The sequence below is a fragment of the Perissodus microlepis genome, chromosome 1, assembly GCF_051167445.1.
Source record: "Perissodus microlepis isolate ML-2025 ecotype Zambia chromosome 1, ASM5116744v1, whole genome shotgun sequence".
NCBI classification, from domain to species: domain Eukaryota; kingdom Metazoa; phylum Chordata; class Actinopteri; order Cichliformes; family Cichlidae; genus Perissodus; species Perissodus microlepis.
In genome coordinates, this window is record NC_140461.1 from 38113476 (window position 1) to 38139924 (window position 26449).

A 26449-nucleotide genomic window follows, 5' to 3' on the forward strand; every position below is an offset into this window, starting at 1 on the left:
CTTATAATACTTAATTGCAGAGTAAAGTTCCATTACCAACTAAAATGATCTGTCGTCTGAGCAGGTTGGCAGGGTGTCGACTGCTCCATCCCTTGCTCCAGTGGAACTTGGGGACTGAGCTGCAATCAGACGTGTCAGTGTGCCAATGGGGCAGCTTGCAACCCCGTCAGTGGAACCTGTGCTTGCTCCCCAGGCTGGACGGATGAATACTGTGACGTACCTTGTCCTGTGAGTGCTCATAGCATTCATTTGTTTCTCTTTATTCATCAGCTCGGACATCTACTTTGCTTCTTTAATGTTTCGTTAAGTTACTTAACAAAAGAAAAAATGTGTTTTCTCTGATGTTTGTCTTGGTGCTGTTAGGATGGATCGTACGGCTTGGATTGCAGAGAGAAATGTGACTGCATTAACTCCGATGGCTGTGATCCAGTTACGGGTTTCTGCCACTGTCTTGCAGGTTGGACGGGTGAGTTATGGAGCTGCAGTTTGAGCCAACATTTGAAAATGCTGTGAATCCAGTAACATTAGAAAGAACACCTATGATGTTCAGATTGATACCACAGAAATATCAGCAAGACAAGTTCACATTTTAGTGGCCTTGACCTCAAAGTCAAGCATTTGGCAACTGTGATATAATTTTTTCCTTTTTTGTTGCATATTGGTGGTACAGTAGAATATTTGTTTATACCAGCACGGCTCTAACACATCTCCACTGCTCTAGAGTCCAGTAGCTGGGTGCTTTACACCACTTGCATTGCATTTGGAGTGGTTCTTATATAGCACTTTTCTATTCTATAGAATTCTATTCTATAACGTATAGTTCACTGACCCAACATTGAATATACCATCATATCACAAAAAAGTCATATTTGTCTTTTCCTTTACTTTTTTCAACTAAAGAGTGAACAGAAGGATTGAAACATGATCTCTGAAAAAGTGGGACAAAGTGGGACAGGGCCTAATGTTGAGCACAGTAATGTAACATATATCTTGTGCTGAAACATTATGTAAATGGAAAACGGACTGGTTCTTATATAGCAAATAATATTGAGTAATCAGAGCCCATCTTTCCATACCGCCCGTATCACCCCAATAGAGCACTTCGCTCTCAGATTGCTGTCTTTCTTCTGTTTTTTAGGATATTAAAAAGTAAACTGGGAGGCTTTCAGCTTTCAGATCCCTCTTCTGTGGAACCAGTTCCCAGCTTGGATTTGGGGGACAGACACCAGCTCTACTTTTCAGATTAGACTTAAAACTTTCCTTTTGGACAAAGCTTATGTCAGCCTGGTTCTGCTGGAGGTTTCTGCCTGTTAAAAGGGAGTTTTTCCTTCCTGGTCTCACCAAAGTTGCTCAAAGGGGGTCGTCTGATTGTTGGGGTTTAGCTGTATTATTGTACTCTTCACATAGAAGCATTAAGCACTTTGAGGTGACTGTTGTTGTGATTTGGTGCAATATGAATATGAACTATATGAAATTGTTACTTTACTCGAGCACTCAAAGGGCTTTATAAACCATGTGTGACACTTTCACAGGCAGGTGTCTGTGAAGGTTCTCAGTCATCCAGGTCATCGTAGTCAAAGGAGCTTGGAAAGAAAAGCGTCTGGACTTCTTTAAGTTGCTTGAAGACGTTTCACCTCTCATCCGAGAAGCTTCTTCAGAAGCTTCTTCTTCATTTGGCAGCTTATTATGTAAGACCTGTGCCATACCCATGATACATTCCCCTGGCATTAGTGTTTCCATGGTAGCAATCAATGACACTTGCTGGCTGATGGCACCGAATAATTACATTTTTTGGTACATTTAATGGTGTTTAAGTCAACGTAGTGACTTTGTACCACTGATGAATTTACCTGAAATCCGACCACTGCATTAGTTTTATTTAAGCTGTCGTCCGTCTCGTGTCTCTCTAAAACCAGCCCTTGGAAGATCAAATTGAAGGTGCACAACAAAGTAAAAAATATACTGAGAGTGGGTTTAAAAATTATTTTAGATGTGCCTCTATAGTCACATGAAAACTATCCAATGAAACTGATGAATCTTCATCAAAAACACTCCAGAAGAGCTTAAAAAATGCACTTTAGTTTGACCTTTGGCCTCTTCAGGGGACATGGGATCATGGGCCATATCTAGACCCTCTGAAATGAGGGCAGCTGAAGCAGTTATGGAAAATACCTCAACACACATTCAGTAGAGGAGAATAAAATAAAACATGGATGGGGAATAGAAGACCGAGGAGAAGGGTGCAGACAACAATAAGGTATGAATTCAGACTACAAATCGATATGACAAACACACAGCAGATTCAAACCTATAATTCTAAAACTAGGGACGTTCAAGCTTGGATGAGTTTGAGCTGTTTTCAATAATTCAACTTTACAAATGTTCCCATGTATAAGGCACCTTTCAAGAGAGCCTTTTTACATAAACATTCTCCTCAGCAGTGATATTACACTTCACCGTGCCCTTGTTTACTTTATTAATTGTCATGTTCGAGTTGTACCTCTCCTTGTTTCATCCACTAATTGTCAATTAGTAAACTAGTGGTGAGAGAGGATCAATATGAGAGGTGATGAATATGGAGAGGACATTTTAATTCACTGCCAGAGGGAAAACTGATAATGAATTGACATTGAGGGAAACTTCAACATATTGATGAATAGATAGATCAAAGTTTCGAGTTAACGACTACATGAAGTTTGAAGAAACAAAGAAACACCAGATATCTGCGTTAGACTGAAATTAGTAAGCCTGTGTAATTACAGTTCAGGTAATAACTATGAATGACAATTAGACTTGTGAGAGTCTGTGAAGCTGAAAGATAATACAGTGCATATCAATTAAAGACCCCAAATATTCTCCTGTGATTAATTACACTCTGACTCAGTGAAAAACTCAATGAGATCAAATTTAAAAGTCTGCAGAGAGTAAAGTGTAAACTGAAAAACTTTCTGGGGAAACCGTGGTCTTGTTGGGAGAGATGGTACCCATCCCCCTTTAGATGGAGCAGCTCTCATTTGTAGAAGTCTGACCAAATTTATCCAGAGTTGGGACCGGTAAGCAGAGTCTTATACACCATCTCTGCAGCGTCCTTCCTCCTGTTATGATCCAGAGCTGCATCCCTGCAGAAACTATGTCTGTTCACAAAAAAACAATTCCAAATTAAATTAGATAACAATATAGCATCCTCAACTGCACCAAAGATAAAGCACTTAAATGTGGATCAGTACACATAAGGTCCCTGTTAGTAAAGGATTTAATAACTGATCAACACATCAGTTTATTCTGACTGAAGGAAACCTGGTTAAAGCGGGATGAATACGTCAGTTTAAAGGAATCAACACGCCCGAGTCATCCTGTCAGAATTCTCAAGACAGGATGGACGAGTAGCAGCAGCAATCTTCAACTTATGAAGCACAGCATGTCTTTTGTCCTGTCTCCTTCCCCGTCAACCCCAACCAGTCACGGCAGATGGCCCCGCCCCTCCCTGAGACTGGTTCTGCTGGTTGTTTCCTGTTAAAAGGGAGTTTTTCCTTCCTACTGTCAAGTGCGTACTCATAGGAGGTCGTGTGATTGTTGGGGTTTTTCTGTATTACTGTCTCTACATAACAATATTAGACAATATTCAGCTGTTGTTGTGATTTGGTGCTATATAAATAACATAAAATTGAACTGAACTGAAACTGATTGAATTAACCATCGATGGATAACAAATAACTGAAAAAGCAGTTTATTGTTATCTGTTGTCCAGCTGGCACTTAGAGTTTTGATTTGATTTTTGTGACTGATTTAGTGTTCAGAAAAAATAATTGTAATGGGTGATTTTAAGATAACATACGATAAGATTAATTATTATTGTAGGCTCAAGCACTGGAAGATTTGGTATATATAAACATAAGCAGTCATACTATAAAAATGAAAGATTGAAGAAAATATCCTTTATTTTATTTGTCCATTCCACTACATATGAATGCATTGTTGAAGGATAGAGGTACATAGATATAATTATAAACATGACATGTTTGAAGCAGACACCAGCTCACCATTGAAGCTGAGTCCACGCTCAAAGGTGCTGTTAATCTGGGCCAATCAGGAACCTGATAGTCAGCACCTGCAGTACCAGAAGCTCAAAATCAAGAGTCAATAACAGAATAAGCTGTTGGGCATTGGCTGAGAAGATTTGGTGGCAATTTTTTCAGGGGTGCAATTCACAGACACAACTCTACTATTTAAAGAGATCTTAGGGATGTAAAGGGAAATAAACTGACTTTCCAGCAGTACTCTACGATTTATTGAAAAGAAGGATTGTTACAACAAAGAAATAATCGACCAAACAAACATTTCCTTACTTTTTATGTTAAGTTTAGCTGTTATAATGTTATTAATTGCATCATAATGTCTGAAAGAAATGTTAAATGTCAAAGAAAGTTTCTAATGAGCTGCAGGCTGAAGTGAGACGTGTACTGTATTTACACATACTCTATGTTTTTATTCCGTCAGACTGTCCCCTGGGAGCCGTACGGGCTCTGAACTATTGTGCAGACCAGTTTTTGTGTAGACAGACTCCTGCCCCTCAGGACACACGCACACACACATGCAAGACTGATGAAAGACGGAGACACCAAAGAATTAGAGGGGGCAAAGTCTTGGGTAGTATTTGTGAGATTTTATGTGTTTATTCATATAAACTGACATTTATTCATACATGTGCACACACAAATGAATATTTAGACAGCAAAATAATTAAAAGCATTTTTGGTTTTGTTGAACATAATGCCAGTTATCACCTTTACATACACACCAGTTTACTGCTCATGTTGGCATCTTTTTGTTTTAGACTAACACACACAACACAAAAACCTGCAGACAGCCTGATTATAATATAATGAACTAAATAACAATTTATTGACATTTCCAATGCTTAATAAGTGTTAAGTGTCTAAACAGATCAACAGATATCACAAATATCACAATCGGGGGCCAATGGGAAGACATCAATTAAGTGAAGGTGACCAGATTTATCTTACTACAGCCCACAGTTTGCTAGTACAGCATTACGTTAACTGCTAGCTGAGTTCCTGTGAGAACTCTACTCATCTCTGTTGATTTAGTTATTTTTTTATCACCCTGCCGTCTCACTTTTCACCTTTAAGTGACATGTGAACCTCTGTGTTAGGAATACCAGTTTGACTTTATTTAAGAGCTCATAGCTCAGCGCTTGACAGAATAAAGCTGTTTGCTTTACTGTAGCCTACATTGTGTGTGTTTGTGTGTATTTTGTGCAGGTGTCCATTGTGACAGTGTGTGCGAGGGTCGCTGGGGACCCAACTGCTCCTACAGCTGCACCTGCGAGAACGGGGGCTCCTGTTCTCCAGAGGACGGCACCTGTGTGTGCGCTCCAGGCTACCGGGGCACCAACTGCAGAAGAAGTAAAGGATTATTTTTCACACCCACGTTTCTGCAGTCGTGTACTGTACTCACTCGACCACAGCTGCAGTGGTGGCAGAAATCCCGACATTTTGCTTTAAATAGGAACTACAAATAGTACTATTAACAAGACTCCTATACAATTAGTAAAAAAGGAGAAATGAATAAAGTACTGCTGTCAGCGTTAATCTCGTTAATATGATGTTAACCGCATAACTGCATTAACGCGGTAAATCTCCGTTAGCAAGTTAGCCCAGATCGCCCCGTGCGTGGGGCTGGACAGCGCTAACGTGCTAACGAGTGAACCTTGCTAACGCGTTGACGCTGTGCAGTCCCACGCACGGGGCGCTAACTTGCTAACGGAGATTTACCGCGTTAATGCAGTTATGCCATTAACGTCATTTTAACGAGATTAACGCTGACGGCACTAGAATAAAGTGATAGCTGCCACCTGGTGCACTGTTTCTACTGGATAATCTATTAACTTTCTAAGTTCTAACATATTTCTGCTTTGTTATTCCAGTTTGTAACTTCTTCACAGGTCTTTGAAATAAAGTCTGTGTAAAATTTGTTTCGGAACTAATTAGCAAATTTAATGATCGCAGCATTTGTCTTACAAAAACAGAAACAGTCCTCGTGGCTGGCCAGAGGGATGCTGTGGGTTATGTTGGCACTTCCACCTCTTTTGTAAAGATTCAGAGGACTGAGTAGAGGAGGAGAAAACATCAGAGTTTTACAGAAATCAATTTTGAGGCTTGTTTTCAGTCAGGGTGAAAATAACCACAAGGATATCGCCATTTTTACTGACTTTAGCATTAGGGATCTGTGTGTCACCCTGCATATTAACCTGTACACGGTGGTTTGTTTTAATGGGTGATGCTGATGTTCTGAAATCAAGAGTCTAAATTCCCATGGTAATGGCCCAGTGAAACTGAAGTTTAAAGTTCATTTATTTTGTTTAAGAAAATAACTGTAACTCATTCATGTTGCATCTGCTTGAAATCGAGCCCAAGTCTGATGATGCTCATAGTGTGAATACATGGAGTGTGTTTGTATGACCGTTTCTTCTGCTTCTTTTGGCATCAGAGTAATACATTTAAGCTCTCTTGATTCACAATTTACACAATTATCATAATGAGGAAAATCCTGTAGCATGAGGGAAGAGGGTTGCTTTGCCAGTTAGAGCAATTAGAGTTACGTCAATTAAAGCAAATTAAAGGCCAGAGGAAGACTTATGAGTCCTTCCTGTGCGGGAAGGAAAAACAAATCAAAACTAATACAGCTAACAGGCTGACCCATGGGACGAGGGAATGGCTAGAACACTATTCCCAGTACACACACCATCACAGAGTGCACATGATGAGCCATAATGTGGGCGACCGTGGCGCAGGAGGTTGGGAAGTGCATCTGTAACCGGAAGGTCGCCGGTTCGATCCCTGATCCCTCTGTCCTGGTCGTTGTGTCCTTGGGCAAGACACTTCACCTACCGCCTACTGGTGTTGGCCAGAGGGGCCGATGGCGCGATATGGCAGCCTCGCTTCTGTCAGTCTGCCCCAGGGCAGCTGTGGCTACAACTGTAGCTGCCTCCACCAGTGTGTGAATGAATAATGGAATTTTAAAGTGCTTTGGATGCCTTGAAAAGTGCTATATAAATCCAATCCATTGTTATTTTTCCTCCACAGCATGTTCTCCTGGCTTCTATGGCCATCGTTGCAGTCAGATGTGTCCTCAGTGTGTCCACAGCGATGGGGCATGTCACCACATCACCGGCCACTGCAAATGTCTCGCTGGATTTTTTGGCTCCCTCTGCAATGAAGGTCAGTTTGTCTGATTCCATTAAAAAGTAATTCAGAAGTACAGAAGTAGAAACACTTCATAATTACAAATAAGTGTCATTAACCGCAGGTCGCGCACACAAGCGGGACCCAAAAGCAAACTCAATACGCTTCAGAGTGAGCAAGTACAGGTTTTATTTATTTAAAAAAAGGTGACCCGGAACAACCAAGTTAGGCGAAATCGCCGAACTGAAGAAAACCAGGAGGACAAAGCACACAGGGAAGCCGTCATCGGGAGGCTGCAACAGAAAGGGGAAAAGGTCCTAGTGTACAGGGGAAAGGAGAGACACAACAAGACAGGGCTATAGCAATCTGGCCAGAGCTGGACCGTGGGACTCTGAGGTGGTGCACTCAGAGATCCAAGCAGGCGGAGGGCAGGCAGGTGGCAGGTACAAAACACCAGACAGTAACCTGAGCACATGGAGATAGAATTAACACAGTTCAAGCAACACTTGGATACACACTCTGCGGGGAGCCAAGTTACCACTGAGGGGTGAGTAACGGACTGGCGTGGAAGCAGCCGTCTGTGCAGAGTTAAATAGTCCTCCTGGTAATCGCCTGGAGTGGGATGCAGGTGTGATGGTGATGGCCCAGCCTGAGGGTGGCCACCGGGGCATCCCACACGCTCCTCAGACACAGAGACACAAACCATGACAGATTTCTTGATCTGAGCAACTTCATCTATCTGTTGATTGTAATCCCATGCAGGGACTTGGTTGTCCATGTCCATGAATTCCTCTTCCTGTTCAGCATCACCATTTGCCTTCAGCTGTCTGAGGAAATCTCTGAGGGCCGTCTTTCTGATGTATTTACAGATGCTCTGTTTTTCATGATGAAATGTGGAACTTCATGTATTTTTGAATCATTCCCACTGGCCTGTGGAATACCCAGGTACTTAAGATTTCAGTGATACTGCCAGTGGGGATGGTGCGTAGAGCAGTGTTCACATCTACAAGCATTTCCACTAATGAAACTCTGTCAGGTAGCTGGGGGTTCTTGGTTGGTGGCTACTTTGAGTCTCACTACAGCCACAAACTCCCCAGAGAGTCATAAAGCCTGCAGAGAGGATTATAAGAACGGATCTTCCATCAGTGGACACAGAGCGCTGTAAGAAAAGAGAACAACACATCATCAGAGATTGTCAGGTCTCTGATGATGTGTTGCTTCAGGTCACACCCTCTTTGCACCAAAACAATCAGGATACAGCCAGAGATGCAGCAGAGTGGACAGTCTGTCACACACACAACACGCTTCCACAACAGCTTCTTTCCCACCACAGTCAGACTGATGGCAAAAAACAAAATCAGTAAAATACACACAAAATCAAATGTATCCAGTATGATATATATTTCTATATGCAATCCACATTTCAGTGTGCAATAGACTAACATGCAATATTTTTCTATACAATAGTCATTTATGTGTAATGAAGGAACTGCTGTTCTATGCTTGGTATAGACTGAAATGATATAGATTGGACACAGACTGAAAAGCGCTAGATTTTGAGCTTCTGAGGGAAAACGGCAAAAAGCAGTGTGCTTAACAGGAAGTTGAGATAGACTAGCAATACTTGCTGAGGGGAGGAAGAAACAATGATACGATATATATATATATATATATATATATATATGTATATATATATATATATATATATAGGTGTGTGTGTGTGTGTATAGAGAATGTTTGTCCATTATTCTCACTATTGTTTTCACTGTTGCCTTTGAATCTCCAGCTTTGATAGTAGCTGTCTTCTGTTGATGATATTGCACTGATGTTGACTTAGTGTCCACATCAGTGCATATAGCACCTTTCATTGGGCCGGAAAAGGGTGGAGTGCCCACTCCGGGTCAGGGATGGGTTCAGCAGAAATGGGCTTCCTCCGAAGGGTGGCTGGCCTCTCCCTTCAGTTCAGTTCAGCCATCCGGGAGGGCTCAGAGTAGAGCCGCTGTTCCTCCACATCGAAAGGAGCTAGTTGAGGTGGTTCGGGCATCTGACAAGGATGCCTCCTGGGCGCCTCCTGGGTGAGGTGTTCCGGGCATCTTCCACCGGGAGGAGGCCCCGGGGCAGACCCAGGACACGCTGGAGAGATTATATCTCTCGGCTGGCCTGGGACTGCATGGTGTTCCCCCGGACAAGCTGCTTAGGCTGCTGCTCCCGCGACCCGTCCTCAGATGAGCAGAAGAAGATGGATGGATGAACCTGTCATTGGGTTCCATAGTCTTTTTTTCTCAGTGAGTTGGTGCCCTGTTTATACTTCAATTACAAACTAAGTAAAGTCTGGAAGCTGAAAACAAATGAAACTTTGCTAGCTTATCAAAACTGACATGGACAGTGTGTAGTGGTTGTTCTCCAAGATAGAGGTCAGCTGTGGTAGACTTCTGCCCCTGTGGATGTGGTTCTGTTCTTGTGCTACCGTGATCACTGGATCCATAGTATCTTTTAAGTAAGTCTTTTCTAGCCACTGGGAGGATTTCTTGAGGTTAGCAACTTCATCTATCTGTTCATACTGCTGTCAAAAAGTATTTACCTCCTTGCTAATTTCAATTTTTTTGGAGATTCATCACACTTCCATGTTTCAGATCATCAAACCAATTTTTATTCTAGACAAAGATAGCATGAGTAAATATAAAATATGCTTTTAAAATGAATCAAATGTATTAAGAAAGCTGTCCAAACCTGTATTCTTAGTGTTTTCATAGCGTTTTAATGGTTACGTAGGCACAGGACCAGAACAGAGCTAGCGTCCAATAGAATCACTGCAGTCAGCCTCCTGACATTATCAACGCAGCCGTTTTTGTAAAACACTGACATCTCTCATCAGCTTTAGGTTAGAATGCAAGCTCTGCATTCAAAAGCAAAGCCCTTGACTGTTGGCGTTTCAGTGGAAAATCTACCAAGTGAACTCATTCTTAGTCCCTTTTAGTGCAATGTATTCAACCATTTTATCTCAATAATCTTTTTGTTGCTTCCTCCTTTACATCAATATCTTAGTCTGGTTTAGTTTCTCAGTAGGTTGAATAGGTGTTCATCCTCCTATGAACCCAGTTGGTTCAAGGTCTGTTGCTAAGTCGAGTTTTAAATAGAGGCAGTGGAGGAGTGTGCTTTGAAATATTCATCATCATTAAACATGAGGACAGCCTTAGTTATGCCCTGTCCTACATTAGCCATTCTGCTGGCCACTGCATCTTTGAGCAGCCCATAGATAACTGGGTAAGGCTTGATAAATCAGATGTCCAGCATTGAGGCTTTATACTGCCTGAAGTGCCAGTCCAGCTCTATCCCTGTTCTCTTGCTGGATAACCATTTGCAGCTAATTATGTTATTGACCGGTAAATTGTAAAAAACAGGATATGTAGGATCTTAAAAGAACAGCGTATGTGAGAGTCTTAACAAATAACAGTATACCCTTGTAGTGCAGGTAATTCCCCGAGAGAAACCTGTTCCCACAGTTGTTTTCCTCAATTCTACAAACACTATGCAGACAAAAGTATTGGGTCACACCTTTAAGTCTTTGAAAGCTCTTTTCAGTAGGGCTGCAGCTATTGATTATTTTAGTAATCGAGTAATCTACTGATTATTCCATCAAGTAATGGGATAAGAAATACTTTTGTTTTATTAATGGGCAACAATAAAATATTAAAAAGTGAAAAAACAGAAGGACGTGGTCATCTGTCAAAAAACTAAACCCTTTGACTGTATTTATGTGCCATATTAAAATGACATTTTTGAACGAAAACATTTTTTTAAATGCAAAAATACATAAATAATAAGTACAGTCAAAGGTCAAAGTCAAATAAAATAAAATGTCTATGCAATAGAAATTTCTAAGGCATAGAAATGTACCTGTACTCTGTGTTCAGGCTTGCTGATCGTAATAGGAAGCAACAGGAGCACTGACAGTGTTTTGTCTCCAACATAGATGGTATTGTATGTACGGTCGGCAAGGTCAGTCTCTTAATTGCCCCTTGGGGATAAATAAAGTCTTCTGAATCTGAATCTGAATAGATGAGGTAGACTTATCTGTGTTTATGTTTATGAGTTTTAAATCTGCAAGTGAATGAAGGAGATGTTGCCTTTAAGCCTTTAAAGGAGAATGAGTGGCTGTAATGAAAACACCCAAGCATATCATCATTCTGAAGTTTGACCTGTACTTTGATGCAAAATGTCTGTGACGCTGAAAACAAGACATTACAATGGTGTAAACCTTCATTAATATTAGTAATAATTAAGTAGTAACCTAACAACCCTAAGGTCAGTGGACTAGAGTTTTATTGGCTTGTAAAAAAGCTTTTGTTTTAAGATTTTTACATGTTAATGCATTTTAATTAATGCAATATTTATTATACATTATTATATTATTTCACCTTATTTCACAAAAGCTTTTAAATTAATATGGTCTAGTGCACCCATGTTTGTTGCAGACTACAAAACTCAGTGTGGTGCATAATTAAAAATATTAAAGCAGACTGACCTCAGCTTTTATCAACCAGCACTTAGTTTAGGTGAGTCTCCAGTCATTTTCATTCAAAAAGCTGATCAACATTTACTCTGTACTGTACTTCAGTACTTTACAACTCACAGGTATCTGCATTACCTGAACTTTGGTTCTCCTTTTTATTATTTTTTATGGCTGCTTTGATATATTTTGTATTTTACTTCATCATCTGATAGTTTATATTACTGTAGGAATTTGTGTGTGTGTGTGTGTGTGTGTGTGTGTGTGTGTGTGTGTGTGTGTGTGTGTGTGTTCTCTATCCATATTTACAATAATAATGTTCAGCTTATGTCACGACAACCTTACTTAAATTTTGTGGCTACTCTGAGTACTATTAGCTAAGCTAACATTAGCTACTAACCTACTGTTAGCTACTCTGTTAGTGGATGGTATGTGGCATAAGGTAATAACTACAGGAGACATTGTCCTAAATATAACTTTAGGAATAAAAAAGGTTTTACTTACCTCACATTTTTCATATCACAAATGGTGTCCTGCTTGAAGAAGAAAAAACCCACTTCTTATATAATGGACCTTAATACACAGCAACACACTGGCTAAGTTTAAACCTTTGATCATAATGTCAGTGTGAGCAGCAATCAAACAGTGTTCCCTGCCTCTTTATTTGTTTAATATGATACGGGTTTTAAGGAATTTTCTGAAAATCCTGAATATAGGACCAAGGAAACATACACATTCTCCTCTTTTGCAGTCTTGCATTTTAAATGAAAAACTTCAAAACATGTTTTAAAAGACGTTTTACCCTTAGGCAGCCAACACAATCCAGCTTCTTATGCATGTTTTAAAAGCTCAGACACTAAATGAAATTCAACATCAAAAATGTGAAAATCACAAAAAATAAAAAACTGGATTTTTTTCTGTCATTTTTCACAAGTAATATTCTATAGACATTTTGTTATTTTCATAAATCTTACTTCTTTAATCATTTTTGTGACCACATTTGCATTATAATGAAGCTGTACAGAAAAAATGCTCAGTTGCATCTGACCACCCACCCACACAAAAATTGCAAAAACAAACGAGGGAGCAGAATATTTGTGTTGCTTTATTTTATTATTTTAGCACTTTCAAATGGCACAGACTAGCTTTTGTTTTTAAAAATGTTAAAGTGGTATTTCACAAGACTTAAAGGCAAGAATGAAGTTGTCCAAAGAGATGAAATGTGACGAACTATAACTTTAATGCCCTGAAGAAGAGGTAAAACACACCTGTGTGTATCCTGGTTGAAGATAACTGCACATATACACCCCATCATCCGAGTCCAGCTGTCGGATGGACAAACCTGGGGCTTTATTTTGTTCCTTTCTTTCAGGGAACAAAAGATACAGTCATAACATTTTGTTCCCTTTCAATCACTTTAGTTGGCACAACACATACAGTATGTGACACATATACATACCCCACATAGCAGCCACAGAACTGGAGTCAGACGACCAGTATTTAACTTGCACTATCACGGTCAAGTAATAGAACTAAACAAAAGTACAGTGATGACGACCGGAGCACAAATATCACCCATTCCACTGGTGGAAGTGCTCTTACATCCTGATGCAAACTGAGACTTTTGGTTCTGTAAGCTAGGGAGACTCCACCACCCAGTGAGAGACCCTGTGTTCAAACAGAGCTTTACCTCTGGCTGGATTAGCTTAGCAGACAAATAAATGGTCACATAAATACACATCCTGAATGAATCAACATAACACAGGAAATGCAGCTCCATCCCCTTGCGGAGGTGTCTGTGGACATGACCTTGTAAAAAGACACCTTTCCAATTGCAGACTCCTAGCTCAGCAGCCTGGGCTCCCTCCAAGCGTGAAGAGCCAATAAGCAAGTTTTGGTAATCGATAGTGTGAGACAGTCCAGCACTGAAACATTCTTATGCTTAAAAGACTGAGCAGCAAGAAAAACAGCAAAGAAATTAAAAAGCTAAAATCCTTTGGAAGCCCAATCAGCATCCCAACTGAAAATAAGCGAGGCTGACATGAAACATGGCACTCAGTGTCCTCGCAAATGTACGTGGCTGAAAAGTGAGCGTATTTCGAGCCCACATTTCTAACAACTACTGAGTCAGGGTAGCAAGCTTTACTGAAAGGTCACTGAGAAATCCAGATTGTGTGACAGATCCAACAACAGTTGCATTGCCGCTTTCTCTCTGTAGCATCCTGCACTAGCTTGATCCAAATGACAGGAATACCGCTGTCTTTGAGGGGAACTAACGCTGCCTCAAAACATTTGGTGAGGGTTTGAGAAGTGACAGACAACCCAAAAGGCAGAACCTGGTATCTGTAGGTTACAACTTTGAGTGCAAACCTTACAAATTGGCTGTGGTCTAAGTATACAGCCACATAAAAGTAAGCAGGTTTCTTGTCAAATGAAAGGGGGCCAGTTTGATTCCAGCCACTGGCATAAATCCCCCTTGGTTGCATCAGAAAAGAAACTGTACCAAATGAAAGATGTGGACATACCCACTTTGGTGACCCTTGTACCAAGAAAGTAAGTCAGTGTAGTTTTAGATCAGTTGTTGTAACCCAGTATCTTTAGCTGTTAGCATCTTGAACTTGTAAGACTGCAGATGCTTGCTTAACGCATGCAGGTGGAGAACAGGATGAAAAACCTCTCCCTTTCTTTACAACAATAAATAGAAACTCTAACAACCTTTGTTCATTTTCTACCTTATTATTACCACCTTGTCTCCCACAATAATCTTTACTACTGAGAAGAAATGAGACGGCCTGGTCCAGAATTATAGCAACAATTTTCACCCACAGATGAGGAACAAGCTGAGGGAGGTGTGCAGAGGTGTGCTACATCTTTGAGCTTCGGTTTAGTCTGTAAAGGCCTCAACAGTTACAAATAGAAATTTGTAGTATGTCTATGCTGTCTTACATATACTTGCTAATGGTAGCTTATGTCTGTATACTATATGTATACACAGGGCTCTAGACTAACTTTTTGCCATGGGCGTACCGGTACGCCTAACTTTTTAAAGTTAGGCGTACCGGCACAAAAGTTAGGCGCACACAAATTTTATAATAATTTATATAATATAATGTGTTTTTCTGGATACACTGTGCTTTTTCAGCATTCAAAGATTGATGACACCGTGTCAGAGCACTGGCTATGCATTTCAGAAGGATCAGGCCTTAACTTAACAGAAAAGTTAGCAATAGTTCTTTTCCTATTACAGCTACATCCACTTCTGTCGTGCCTAGGCTGCTCACTAGGGCTGGGTATCATCACTGATTTCTATAATCCATTCATTCCGGTTTTCAAAGTCCCGATTCGATTCAACTTAGCCTCAGACAGTCAGAAATATTATAATTCTGATCATTTATCAGTACTGACTTCATCAGAATTGTGAACATCACAGCAGATGCCTTTGTGTGAAAGTAACTGAGAATAAAACACAGAAAAACATGAAGGAGATTTTCCTGGTCTGGCTTTTTATAGCAGATAACCTTAAAAATATTCTACAATGTTCTGCATATAAAGGTTAAATTTCTTCAGTAGTGAACAACAGAAAAAACAGGCTTTCTTGTCTGAGGTCATTTAAGTGAAAAAAAGAAAAGAAAAAGACAGCAGCCGACAGCGCTGTAAACAACGGTAGACTGGTGGGTAATAAGCGAATGAATAATACAGAAAACAGAGATTGGAGACGGGAAACTGTTCTTGAAGTACAGAGAGAGATAGAGAGAGCTAGCTGTGCATGAAGTGTGATTTTAATAGTCGTGGAAGCAAAACAGCAAAATTCATGACGACATTGATCAAATGTGAAGCGCAGTTTGCTGCTTCTTTTGCTGCTGGCTCGGTGAATTTTGGTTGGAGAGAGACAAAACCTGCAGCTCAGAATCAGCGCAAAAAGACGTAAACACAGCGCGGACCGGACGCATCAGAATCGCTGAGCTCCGACAGCGTATCCGTCTACGGGCCGTCGGGTGAGAAAGCCGAGAAAGACAAAGCTGATTCTGATGCGTTTACGTCTTTGTGTGGAATCCGTGTACCTGCTCTCATTTGCTGTTTGGTTGTTGTTGAAATGGTTTTGTGAGCTTTAATCTGAGAATCTGGCGTTTCTGGCAAAACACAGTTATATTTAAAAGTCGATTCAGGATTTAATGAATTGATATCGCTTTATTCAAGCTACTCACCTCCCACTTCCACCTGCACTTTCAACTGGACCATGGCCAATCAGAGAGGTCCCGCCCCTTACTATCTCTGATCGGTTTAGTCCACGATAGGGGCATAACGTGTGTCTGTTGTTGACCACAGGGAAGGTTGCAGATTTTTTTTTTTTTTTTTTTTTGCTACCCGAACAGTTGGTCGCACAGGTGCAACCAAATATTTTTTTTAGTCGCACCACTGAAAAATTTGGTCGCATTTGCGACCAAATTGGTCGCACTCTAGAGCCCTGATACACAAGAAAGCTAACAGAAAAAAACAGAATGCAGTTTTATCCCCCCAAACAAGGTTCATCATGCTGAATTTGGCTGAACTTGGCAGCCAGAGGTCAACATCAGCAGGACTTGTTATTTTTATTTATTCATCAGCAGGGATTGTTTGATTTTCGTCATCAGCTTTGTCTCTCAGCTGTCTTTCTTGGATGATATCCAAGTGGAAATACAATACACAATATTTGGCTGCTTCAAGACCATAAAGTCATCTTTGTTGTCTTTATACTGATATCTAGGTGTACAGTGTATGCTGCTCCTCCAGCTGCTGCACAAAGTACATGACATACAATGCACAGATACCAGGTAGAGCAGGGCTCCCTTGTTAGAGCCAAAGGAGTCATTAAAAACAATAGCTTTCTAGAGTGATGCAGAGGTTCTTTAATCATTTTAATTGAGCTTGTATAGACTAATGCATGTGAATTGTCTGATGTAATATTTCAAAACACTGGACAGAGTTTTGGTAACATTTCAGTATATTATTGACTGCTACATCATCACTACTTGCTCAGACATTGACATAAAAAGTAACAAGGCAATGCATTTAAAATTACACGTGTTCCTCACAAAATGCACTCGGTGGATATTGTCAGGGGATTACTGCGTCGAATTCGTCTTGTGTGGAATATGAATATGTGTACATTTTGTAGTTTCAGAATAATCCCTCAAGAAGTCACTCAGGCATTTCACCCTGGACCAAGTTATTGTAAAGAAGGACAGAATGGCATCACCAGAGAGCCACAGCATAGATAATTAAAATTAATTGTGTGCTCATTTCATAGATGATCAACAGGGAAATAGTGAGCAGTCCCTCTCCTGAAAGTTATGCTCTCTGAACTCTCCTGGTCTTAATCATTTGCTCTTTGTATGCTTTGATCCAAACTTTACAGATACTAGACATAAAGCACTAACTGTTACATAAGTAAAGGGGCTTTATAAAGGCACTCATAGTAGTCTATATTACACATTAACTGCGACATTTTGGGGACATGCTGATGGCAAGTAGAAATATTATGAGTTGAATAGAATAAGATATATATAGACTCGGGTGCACATAAGTGGTCCGCAGGTGCACATTCGCTGTCAAAATAAAAGCGCACCAGATAAGAAGTTGCAACGTGCGTTTGCGTACATAAGATTTTCTGGAAGATGTCGAAGAAGTACGGAAGAGGATTAGGGCCACTGGAAAAAAAATCTGAGAAAAAAGTCCGAACTTTTTTCTCAGAATTCTGAGAAAAAAGTCAGAATTCTGAGATTAAAGTCCGAATTCGGACTTTTTTCTCAGAATTCTGGAAAAGAAGAAAAAAAAAAGACGTGCCCACTTTTTTTCCCAGTGGCCCTAATCCTCTTCTGTAAAGAAGCAAGCTCCTTTAAGCAATTACTTCGGTGTTCCTCCACCTCCGAAGAAATGTCAGAAGGAGTCCGAACCGCAAAAGAAGCGTGTATTCTCGGGAAAGTGGTTGCAGGAGGTGAGCTGGCTTCAACCAAATGATGAACGCACGAGATTTGGTGCAGAATATGCGTGAAAATGCGACTCTAGCGGACAAAAACAGTGCCTTTTATATGTACGCAAACGCGCGTTGCAACTTCTTATCTGGTGCGCGTCTTTTATTTTGACAGCGAATGCGCACCTGCAGACCACTTATGTGCAGGGATGGGTACCGGTATCCGGTGCCATAATGGCACCGGTTCTGACAGGTAGTAACCAGACCGAAAAGCAGCGCACATTTCGGTGCTTTTTTTTGCTGAATGTCATACACTTTAGATTCCAGCCAATCATTTTACCTTTGCAGGCATAGTAGGCGGGCCCAGGTACGTACGTTCTTTTAGAGCAGAGCTACAGAAGCGGTCAAAGTCTGGCTGTACTTCACAGCAAAAGATGCAAACTCAGCAGCCTGCAACAAGTGCTTTAAGCTGATACTGTGATACTGTGCAAAGGAGGCAACACTTCGAATCTGATGAAACACCTGGCGACGCATAGCGTTTTTTTTAAAGCCGAGAAATGCGCCGTATTTGATAGCTTGCTGCGAGACCTCACACCGAGCAGCACATCTACTGCGGGTGTGGTGCCTGTTATCGACCCGGAGTTAGCAACATCCCCCAAAAACCGGAGGAGTACAGTCCTGGCCCCTAGCCCTGCCAGTGTAGCAGAAATGATGAGGATGATGATGCAGCAGCAGCCGTTCTTCTCTGCGTGAGTAGCGTAATGTTGTTCGTGTGTAATTTACGTTGAGCAGGCTAACCACGTTATTACATTAATGCATGTAAGGTGAACTAGCAAACACCGTCGTAGCTACATGCGGCTGTCTTCTTGTTTGATGGCAGATGCTCCCTTCACCCTGGCCAAAAAGGCTAAAATGACCAAAGAAAAAGTGGGAAACAGCTAAACATGAGAGGTTTTTGGACAAAGTTTGTTTTTTCCATTGTTTAAGCACTGCTTCCAGCCAAGAGTGATACCATAAATCCCCTATAGCTGCAGAAAAGGCTAACATTGTTATCTTTTTACAAAAAAACAGCTGAACATGAGAGGTTTTTGGACAAAGTTTGTGTTCTTCATTCTTTAAGAACCGGTTTGAGCACCGTTTAAGCACCAGCACCGTTTCAAAAGTACCGGTTTGGTACTGGTATCGGAAAAAACCTAAACAATACCCATCCCTACTTATGTGCACCCCTGTATATAGAGATAGATACTGTGTGAAGATCCTTTGTCTCCACTGCTGTTCTCCAAGGCCTCAGCCCCTTCAGCCAGATCATTAAGCAGACTGGCTATGGATACCAGCTGTGGAATGGAGCAAACATTAGCCACCTCCTCTACATGGATGACATCAAGCCGTATGCCAGGAGTGAACAAGGCATTAACTCACTGATCCACACCACTAGGATCTACAGCAGTGACATCAGAATGTCATTTGGACTGGAAAACTGTAATCAGATGATAACAAAGAATAACAAGATCAAAGCAATCAAGAGGATTAGAGTGTCAGAGTCACTATCCAGGATGAATCGACAAAGATTCATGAGTACATCCGAAAGATGGCCACAACTGATCGTGTGCTTAGTGAATATCTCAGGCCGCAGAAACCTTAACAAGAAGAGGAACGATCATGAAAGAGCCTGCCCCTGCACAACCTGTACCAATCATCAGAATCATCAAAATACTTTATTCATCCCGGAGAAAATTGTGTGGTCACAGTTACTCCAAGACAGTAAAAACAGTAACTAACTTAAGTAAATTAAATAATACAATATGTTACAAAGTTACAAAATATAACTTTGGCAGGGGTGTGGTCTGTGGCCCACTGCAGCAGCCCAGAGACCACACCTCTGCCACAATAGCAAATTAGCTCTAGTCAATACAAACATCTTTAATTATAAATATTACAGTATATTATGGCATATATATATATATATATATATATATATATATATATATATATATATATATATATATATATATATATATATATATATATATATATATAGTTGAAATTGAGGTGCAAATCTTGTCATATTAACGTTGTTAGTTTTTCTGCAGAGGACGTGATGCAAATATTGCGTACTTGTGCTTTGGATGCAGGGGTTGTACAGGGAGCCACAGGCACGAATGATTTCCTGTGTCGTTCAGTGGTGCATTTGAGTGATCTCAGTCTCTCACAGAGTGTGCTCCTATGACAGGCTAGCACATACAGCGGGTGGGAGGTATTGTCCAGCATTGTCCTTACATTGGACAGCGTTTCCAGCTCCACCTTTAGAAAGTCCAGCTCCACCCCCACAAGGTTACCGGCCATGTGGATCAGTTTATTGAGTCTGCTGGCATACGCAACCCTCAGCCATGCAGCAGCATGGAGTGTGACAGTTGCCATAACAGACTCATCGAAAATCTTGAGCGTTGTCCAACAGATGTTAAAAACCCCTCAGCCATTTCACAAAATAGAGACAGGGCTAGCCCTTCCTGTACAGTTCAGTAGTGTTTTTGTCTCACTCCAGTTTGTTGTCAGTGTGTACTCCAAGGTATTTATAGTCCTCCACTATATGCACATTGACCATTTGGATGGAAACGGGGACCACAATCATTTCATTGGTCTTTGTCACATTGAGCTGCAGATGGTTCTGCTTGCACCACATGTCCACTGATTCCCTGTGGTCTGTTTCATCACCTCCACTTATTCATCCAACTACCGTAGAGTCATCAGAAAACTTCTGAAAATGGCAGGTGTCTGTGCTGTGATGTAAAGGGTGAATAGGAAAGGGGAGAGGAGCGTCCCTTGTGCTCCCCGGTGTTGCTGATAACCTTGTCAGACACACAGTGTTGAAGACACACATATTATGACCTTCCTGTCAGGCAGTCTATAATCCAGGGCACGAGAAGGGCATCCACCATCCATCGCTTTGAGTCGTTGAGCCAGGAGGGTCAGCCTGATATTGTTGAATGCACTGGAAAAGTAAAAAAAACATGACCCTCACGGTGCTCGCTGGCTGGTCCAAATTGGTGAAGACGTGATGGAGTAGGTAGATGGCGTCACTATGAGGTGGGGCTGGTAAGTAAAGTGAAAGTGGTCCAGATGCGGCCTGACTATAGGTCGGAGCTGATCGAGGGTCTTCATGATGTGGGAAGTCGGTGCCGCTGGGATGTGACGTCTTTGCCACAGGCGTGAGGCATGACCTCTTCCACAGTAGGCCAATTGATTTCCTCGCTGTGGGGCTCACAAAACGCCTACCACTCTGTTGCCTCAGAGCAACTCTGCATTTCCACTAGGGAAATACCTCCTAATACTCCTTGTGGTCACAGGTTTATTCTTCACAATAAGCACATAGCAGGGGGTGCCGAGTATGGCCTGGAAGTTCCGGGGTCAAAATGGGATAAGCCCCCAAAGGTGATCGAGAATAACTGAGCTAAGATCCTGTGGGACTTCCATATACACACAAACTGGTGATGGCTGAACAACCTGGCATTGTAGTGGTGAAAAAACAAAGGAAGAAGGCCCTAGTGATAGTGATATCAATACCAAGCAACATCAAGAAGATGGAAAACTTAAAGCTTGAGAAATAGGATTTGATAGCATCCAAAATCTCCTTTGTCAGCAAAAGCAACCAGTTTTGGATAAAGCTTGTTCCAGGTTTCAGGATTTGGAGATGTTCTTTTTCATGTCCTTTTTTCTCCAGTTAGGCAAAACTCATAGCAGCAGTAAAACGCTTTGAAAGTGTTGGAATAGGAATTCCCATCAAATTAAAAACAAGCACAAATTGAAATTAACAGTATCATTTTGTACTTAACATTTAAGTGAAGCAGAAGGTCATCACTTGCCCAGTTTGGATGACCTATGTTTTCTTTTGTGTGAAATTAGATTTTTAATTCTCATTGATCATATCCACATTCTCATGTAGATACCTTTTAGTATCTTTGGGCTCTTCCCAGTATTATCAAACACTTGTATTTTCCAAGTATATTTGGCCCCTTTATTCTTCCCTCAATATTTCTTGTTTCTATTCAGTTTTTTGTGTCTTTTTTCCATCATGAAGAATGTTTAAATTACGAATGAATATTTTTTTGTTGTAGTGTTTATAAAATATGTACTTTGGATCTTTTCTTGTATATTGTGTGTATATTGTAAGAATGTTGTACAGGTTTTGCTTTGTACAGCACTGTGCAAAGTTTGGGAACTGGTCTACTTTGTCAGGGATGTCAGAATTTGAAATTCTCAGAACTTTTCTGAGTATTTTTTTTCTTTCTGTATTATTTCTAAGGCATCAGAACAATCTACTTGTCTTCTTCATTCATGGGTATACTGAAGAGCTGAATACTGAAGTACTTCTAAGTATGTGTCCAGAAACAGAAACATGTAAATAAGAGGGCCATGACGAATCATCTTTTGTACTGCAACTGATGATCAGGTCAGGTAGAGCCCTGAGGGCAGCGTCGTGCACTGTTTCTTGGACTGCATGAAGAGACTGACTGTGCTAAATCTACAGAGGAACTTTTTTCCTGGGTCTTTATTAAAAGTATCAATTAGTAATACACTGCATTTGCACCACCAGTTACTACACGTGTCATCATTTTAACCAGGACTGAAATCCACCAGACTTCCACTTTCCTTTGGTAAAAACACGCAGTTTTGCTCGCGTCCTTGTGATCTCACAGGAGATGATTCGAATGTTCAGCATTCTTGACATACTCACGGCATGGGTAGAAGCTGAGCAAATGAATTATGAAAAACAACAGGAACAGATATCTGAACCAGAACCAGTTATCTTCTATTTGCTGTTGTCTGTCTGCTGTCAAACTATAGAACTACATCCAAATACATCCAAAATACAAGGAGGTTGTGTTAAAATCTGAAAATGTTGGAAAATTCTATGTGTATTGGCAGAATATTGTTTTTAATCTAATACCTTGATCCCATCCTGTCTGTGCGTGTATCTCCACAGTATGTCCCAGCGGAAAGTTTGGTAAAGCCTGTGCCGAGACCTGCTTGTGCACTAATAATGGCACTTGTAACCCCATCGATGGCTCCTGTCAGTGTTACCCTGGATGGACCAGCGAAGACTGTTCTAAGCGTAAGAGGAAACGTTTATAGCCATTTTTGTACCATAGCATTTATTAACTTCAGTTTTACAAAAGAACAAATAAAATGTATGTTGTTATTCACCCCATGTGTTTTAGTTGATCAGTGAGAAACAGCTGAAGAAAAAACCTTCCTAAAGGCAGTCACTGGAGTGGCTTTGACATTAATTATCTTTCTTACGTTGAACATCTACCACAGTCACTCAATTATCTGTACGTTTAATGAGGGCACGCAGCATCCTAATGTATGTCTGGTCTTCACTATGGCAGCATTTGACGTATTATTATGTATTTATATATTACTAGACTTATACGTGTCTAGATGAATTGAATAAAAGAGAAAAAAGAGGAGAGAGTAAAGTGCCCATGTGCAGAAGTGAATCCTAGTAACGACACTTTGACTTGCCCAGTTTGCTGTGATGGGGCATTATAGTGTTGCTGTACAAGAGTGTGCTGACTTTTATTGCATACTCTATGTGCTGTATGTGTCTTTGTGCACTTATTTTTGTGTGCTTCTGGCAGCATGTCCTTGGGGCTCATGGGGCCTTGACTGCATCCACACATGTAACTGTCTCAATGGAGCTCAGTGCAGCGCTACAGATGGAGAGTGTATCTGCAGCCCTGGATGGACAGGACTCTACTGTACTCAGCGTATGTTTCTGTCTCTCTCACACACACGGGCAGTTCATATACACATACAGACCAAGCAAAACACTCTGGCTGCTGTGAGAGCTCATCACTAATGCACACTCACTATTTGCAATGTGTTAGTGCCTCAAACCTTTAACTCCATCTAGTGACAGGTGAAAAAACTGCATACCCTTGAAATCCCTTCTTCTTATCTCCTCAATTCCTTTGTGGTTTCTAGTTTCAACACTGAAAAAGATTGAATTTCTCCATTTGCTCTGCAAATTGCTGTCCCATTTGGAGTATTTGGCTGAAGCTGATAGCCTTGTTCACTCGATAATTCATCCTGCTATTTCTATGAGCAATCACATCATCAGTAAACCCCCAAAAGTTGATTCTGTTCAGTCTCAGCTGACTGCAGGTATCCCCAATCTTTGCATAATGACTGAAACTAGCACCACCGAAGGAACAATGGGCTGGGAGGTCAGTTCCTTGATCATAATTGTCACGATTCGTATGGGTGCTTGAAATCCTTGAAAATGCTTGAATTTTAATATTGTCTTTTCAAGGTTTGAAAAGTGCTTGAATTTCAGATGTGGTGCTTAAACGTGCTTGAAACCATATTTCATTCACCACAAACAACTATCTGATCGAATAGTTTTCTTATCAGATAGAGAAATAAAATGAGTCGCAAAGTGTAAAAGCTAAATTTCTCCGCCTGGGCTGCCTCGCACGCATGTCAGTCTGTTCAATGTGTGACCCCGCCCCTCCCCCCGGACAGTCGGGGATGAGTGCGCTAACTTGACGTTGCTGTTTTAATGAGTGTTTGATGGAAAACGACACTGGCGGGATTTGAGTCACATGACAGGTGAGTCCTAGTAAATCATTTCGAGTATGTGTACATAACACAGGCTAATGTTTAAAACTATTATTATTATTTTGCTAGCTATCAAACTTGCTGGAGAAATGATTGAAATGCACTGAGTGTGATAGAGTATGAGTGTGTCATCTGTTCAAAGCCTCCCAGTCAGTGCTGTTCTCCATGCCTGTCTTACTGTACATGGTGTTATTAGCACAAACACTTTAAAGCTGATCATTTAGGACTGTAACAATAATACAGACAGCAATGTAGTCAAACATCTCACAGTTAGTTTTATTGGGAATGAACTTTAACCTGTTAGGCCCCCAGGGGTTTTCTGAGCTTCCTGCTCGAAAATGAAGAGGCCAAAATAAACGGAGTATTTCTCTGCAATTACAAACTCTGTGTAAACAGTCTTGGTATCAAAATAAAGCTAACGCTTGTGAGCTGTCATCAGAGGGGTAAATATTACTGCAGATGTTACTATGTCAAAGTTACTGCGACTCAAACATAGGTGAGGGAAATAAAAAATACATTTTTCTAATTTATTTAAACCTATTTTATAGCTTATAACACCTTTGAAAATATGTTTCGGTTCACATTTAACTCCAGAAAATCATAAATCAAAATATGGATATTACCTGTCCACAGATTCATGGTGACGTAACTGCTCTTTTAACTGTTTGGTGTTTGTAGAAATGGTTTACAGCTGAGATTCAGAGGCTTCTGTGGACACTACTCATGTCTGCACTTATATTTCTGACCTCGTGTTATAACCGATTAAATGTGATCTCCTCCCTTTTCCCCCATTTTTGGTGGTGTGGGTGCTTAACTAGTTAAAGTAACAAACATCTGTCTCCTGTTTTTGTGTCACGTAGGAAAGAAGCATCAATATCTGATGAGCAGACTTATTAATTTGTGCAGATTTCTTGTTTTGTGTGGTTGTTTTTTCCAAGTGGAGATGAGCATCTCTAACAAGTTGATTTGTTCACATTTGCACATCTGCATTTTTGAGAGAAATGAGTTTTTTGAGTTTGTACACTATATGCATATAAGACAACCATTTTTCAGTATTTTTGTGTGGTGCATTTTTCTCTGTTTTAACAAAAGAGGAACAAAGAACATTTAAGTCAACCTAAGACGATTTGTTTTAATTTTTACATGGTCTTACTGAGGTGATGCAAAGTGAAACATGCATTCTTTTTTGGTAGTGTGCTGGAAAAGCTTGATAATGGACCTTGAAAGTGCTTAAAAAGTGCTTACATTTGACCCTGAAAAATGCTGATGAACCCTGAATTATGCAAATGTAAGATCACCAACCACTGATCAAAGCCCACTGATCAATGGCCATGAGTACCATTCACTGGCTGCAATCACAGCATTGTAAGATGGTGAAAGACCCTTAGCCCCCCTCCTCGATTCAGAGATGGTCTTTCCCTTTTTACGTAACTTGCAGTCAGCTGAGACTGGAAAAAGTCACCAGTTCCACTGATAGCCATATATGTCCATGCAATAGTATTGCCTCTGCTATCTTTGGCATCTTTCATCAATCATGTGCTGTACCTCGGTAAAGAGCCTAAATTATTAGAGAAAAAAATTCCAACAATCAGATGATCCCCTACAAGGATCCCTTAAGGACCGCTTAGCGATGATGGGAAGAAATCAGGCACAGGGAGGGACAGCTGCCTGCACAACAGGTTGGAGGATGAAGGGAAAGAGAAGAGAAAAAGAAAAATGCAGGGAGAAAAAGACAAAACTACAAATCCAATTCTAAAAAAGTTGTGAGATTACTTTATGAGAATGCAATCTCATGAAGCCATGTTTTATTCACACTAAAACACGGAAAACAGAAACAGTTTACTATTTCATGAAAAATATTAGCTCATTTTGAGTTTAATGTTATGAGCATGTCTCAGTTTGGGACAGCGCCAACAACAAAAAAAGGAAACATAAGTGATACTAAAAAAATATAAATATAAAAACAGCATCTAGTAGAATTTCTCACAAGGAAAGATCGGCAGGGGTTTACCAGTTTGCAAAAAAAAATGTCAAACTGCAAAAACTTTGAATATTTCAAAAGATTCTGTGAATCTGGAGAAATCTGTTTGTGCAAGGGAAACAAATCACCCCGATGGAGCACTTCGCTCTCAGGCTGCTGGTTTACTTGTGGTTCAAAGGACA

General features: G+C 40.6%; 1 protein-coding gene across 3 annotated transcripts in view; it reads left to right on the plus strand.

The window, feature by feature from the left end:
* The window catches only part of LOC146394232 (multiple epidermal growth factor-like domains protein 11), a 243083-nt gene that overhangs the window by 193009 nt on the left and 23625 nt on the right, over positions 1-26449 (plus strand). For all 3 annotated transcript variants that reach the window (XM_084922899.1, XM_084922887.1, XM_084922893.1), the window contains 6 exons: positions 65-228; positions 364-466; positions 5283-5426; positions 7107-7241; positions 22647-22775; positions 23305-23433. In XM_084922899.1, coding sequence (XP_084779025.1) covers positions 65-228; positions 364-466; positions 5283-5426; positions 7107-7241; positions 22647-22775; positions 23305-23433 — 804 coding nt within the window. The remainder of the gene's footprint in view (positions 1-64; positions 229-363; positions 467-5282; positions 5427-7106; positions 7242-22646; positions 22776-23304; positions 23434-26449) is intronic.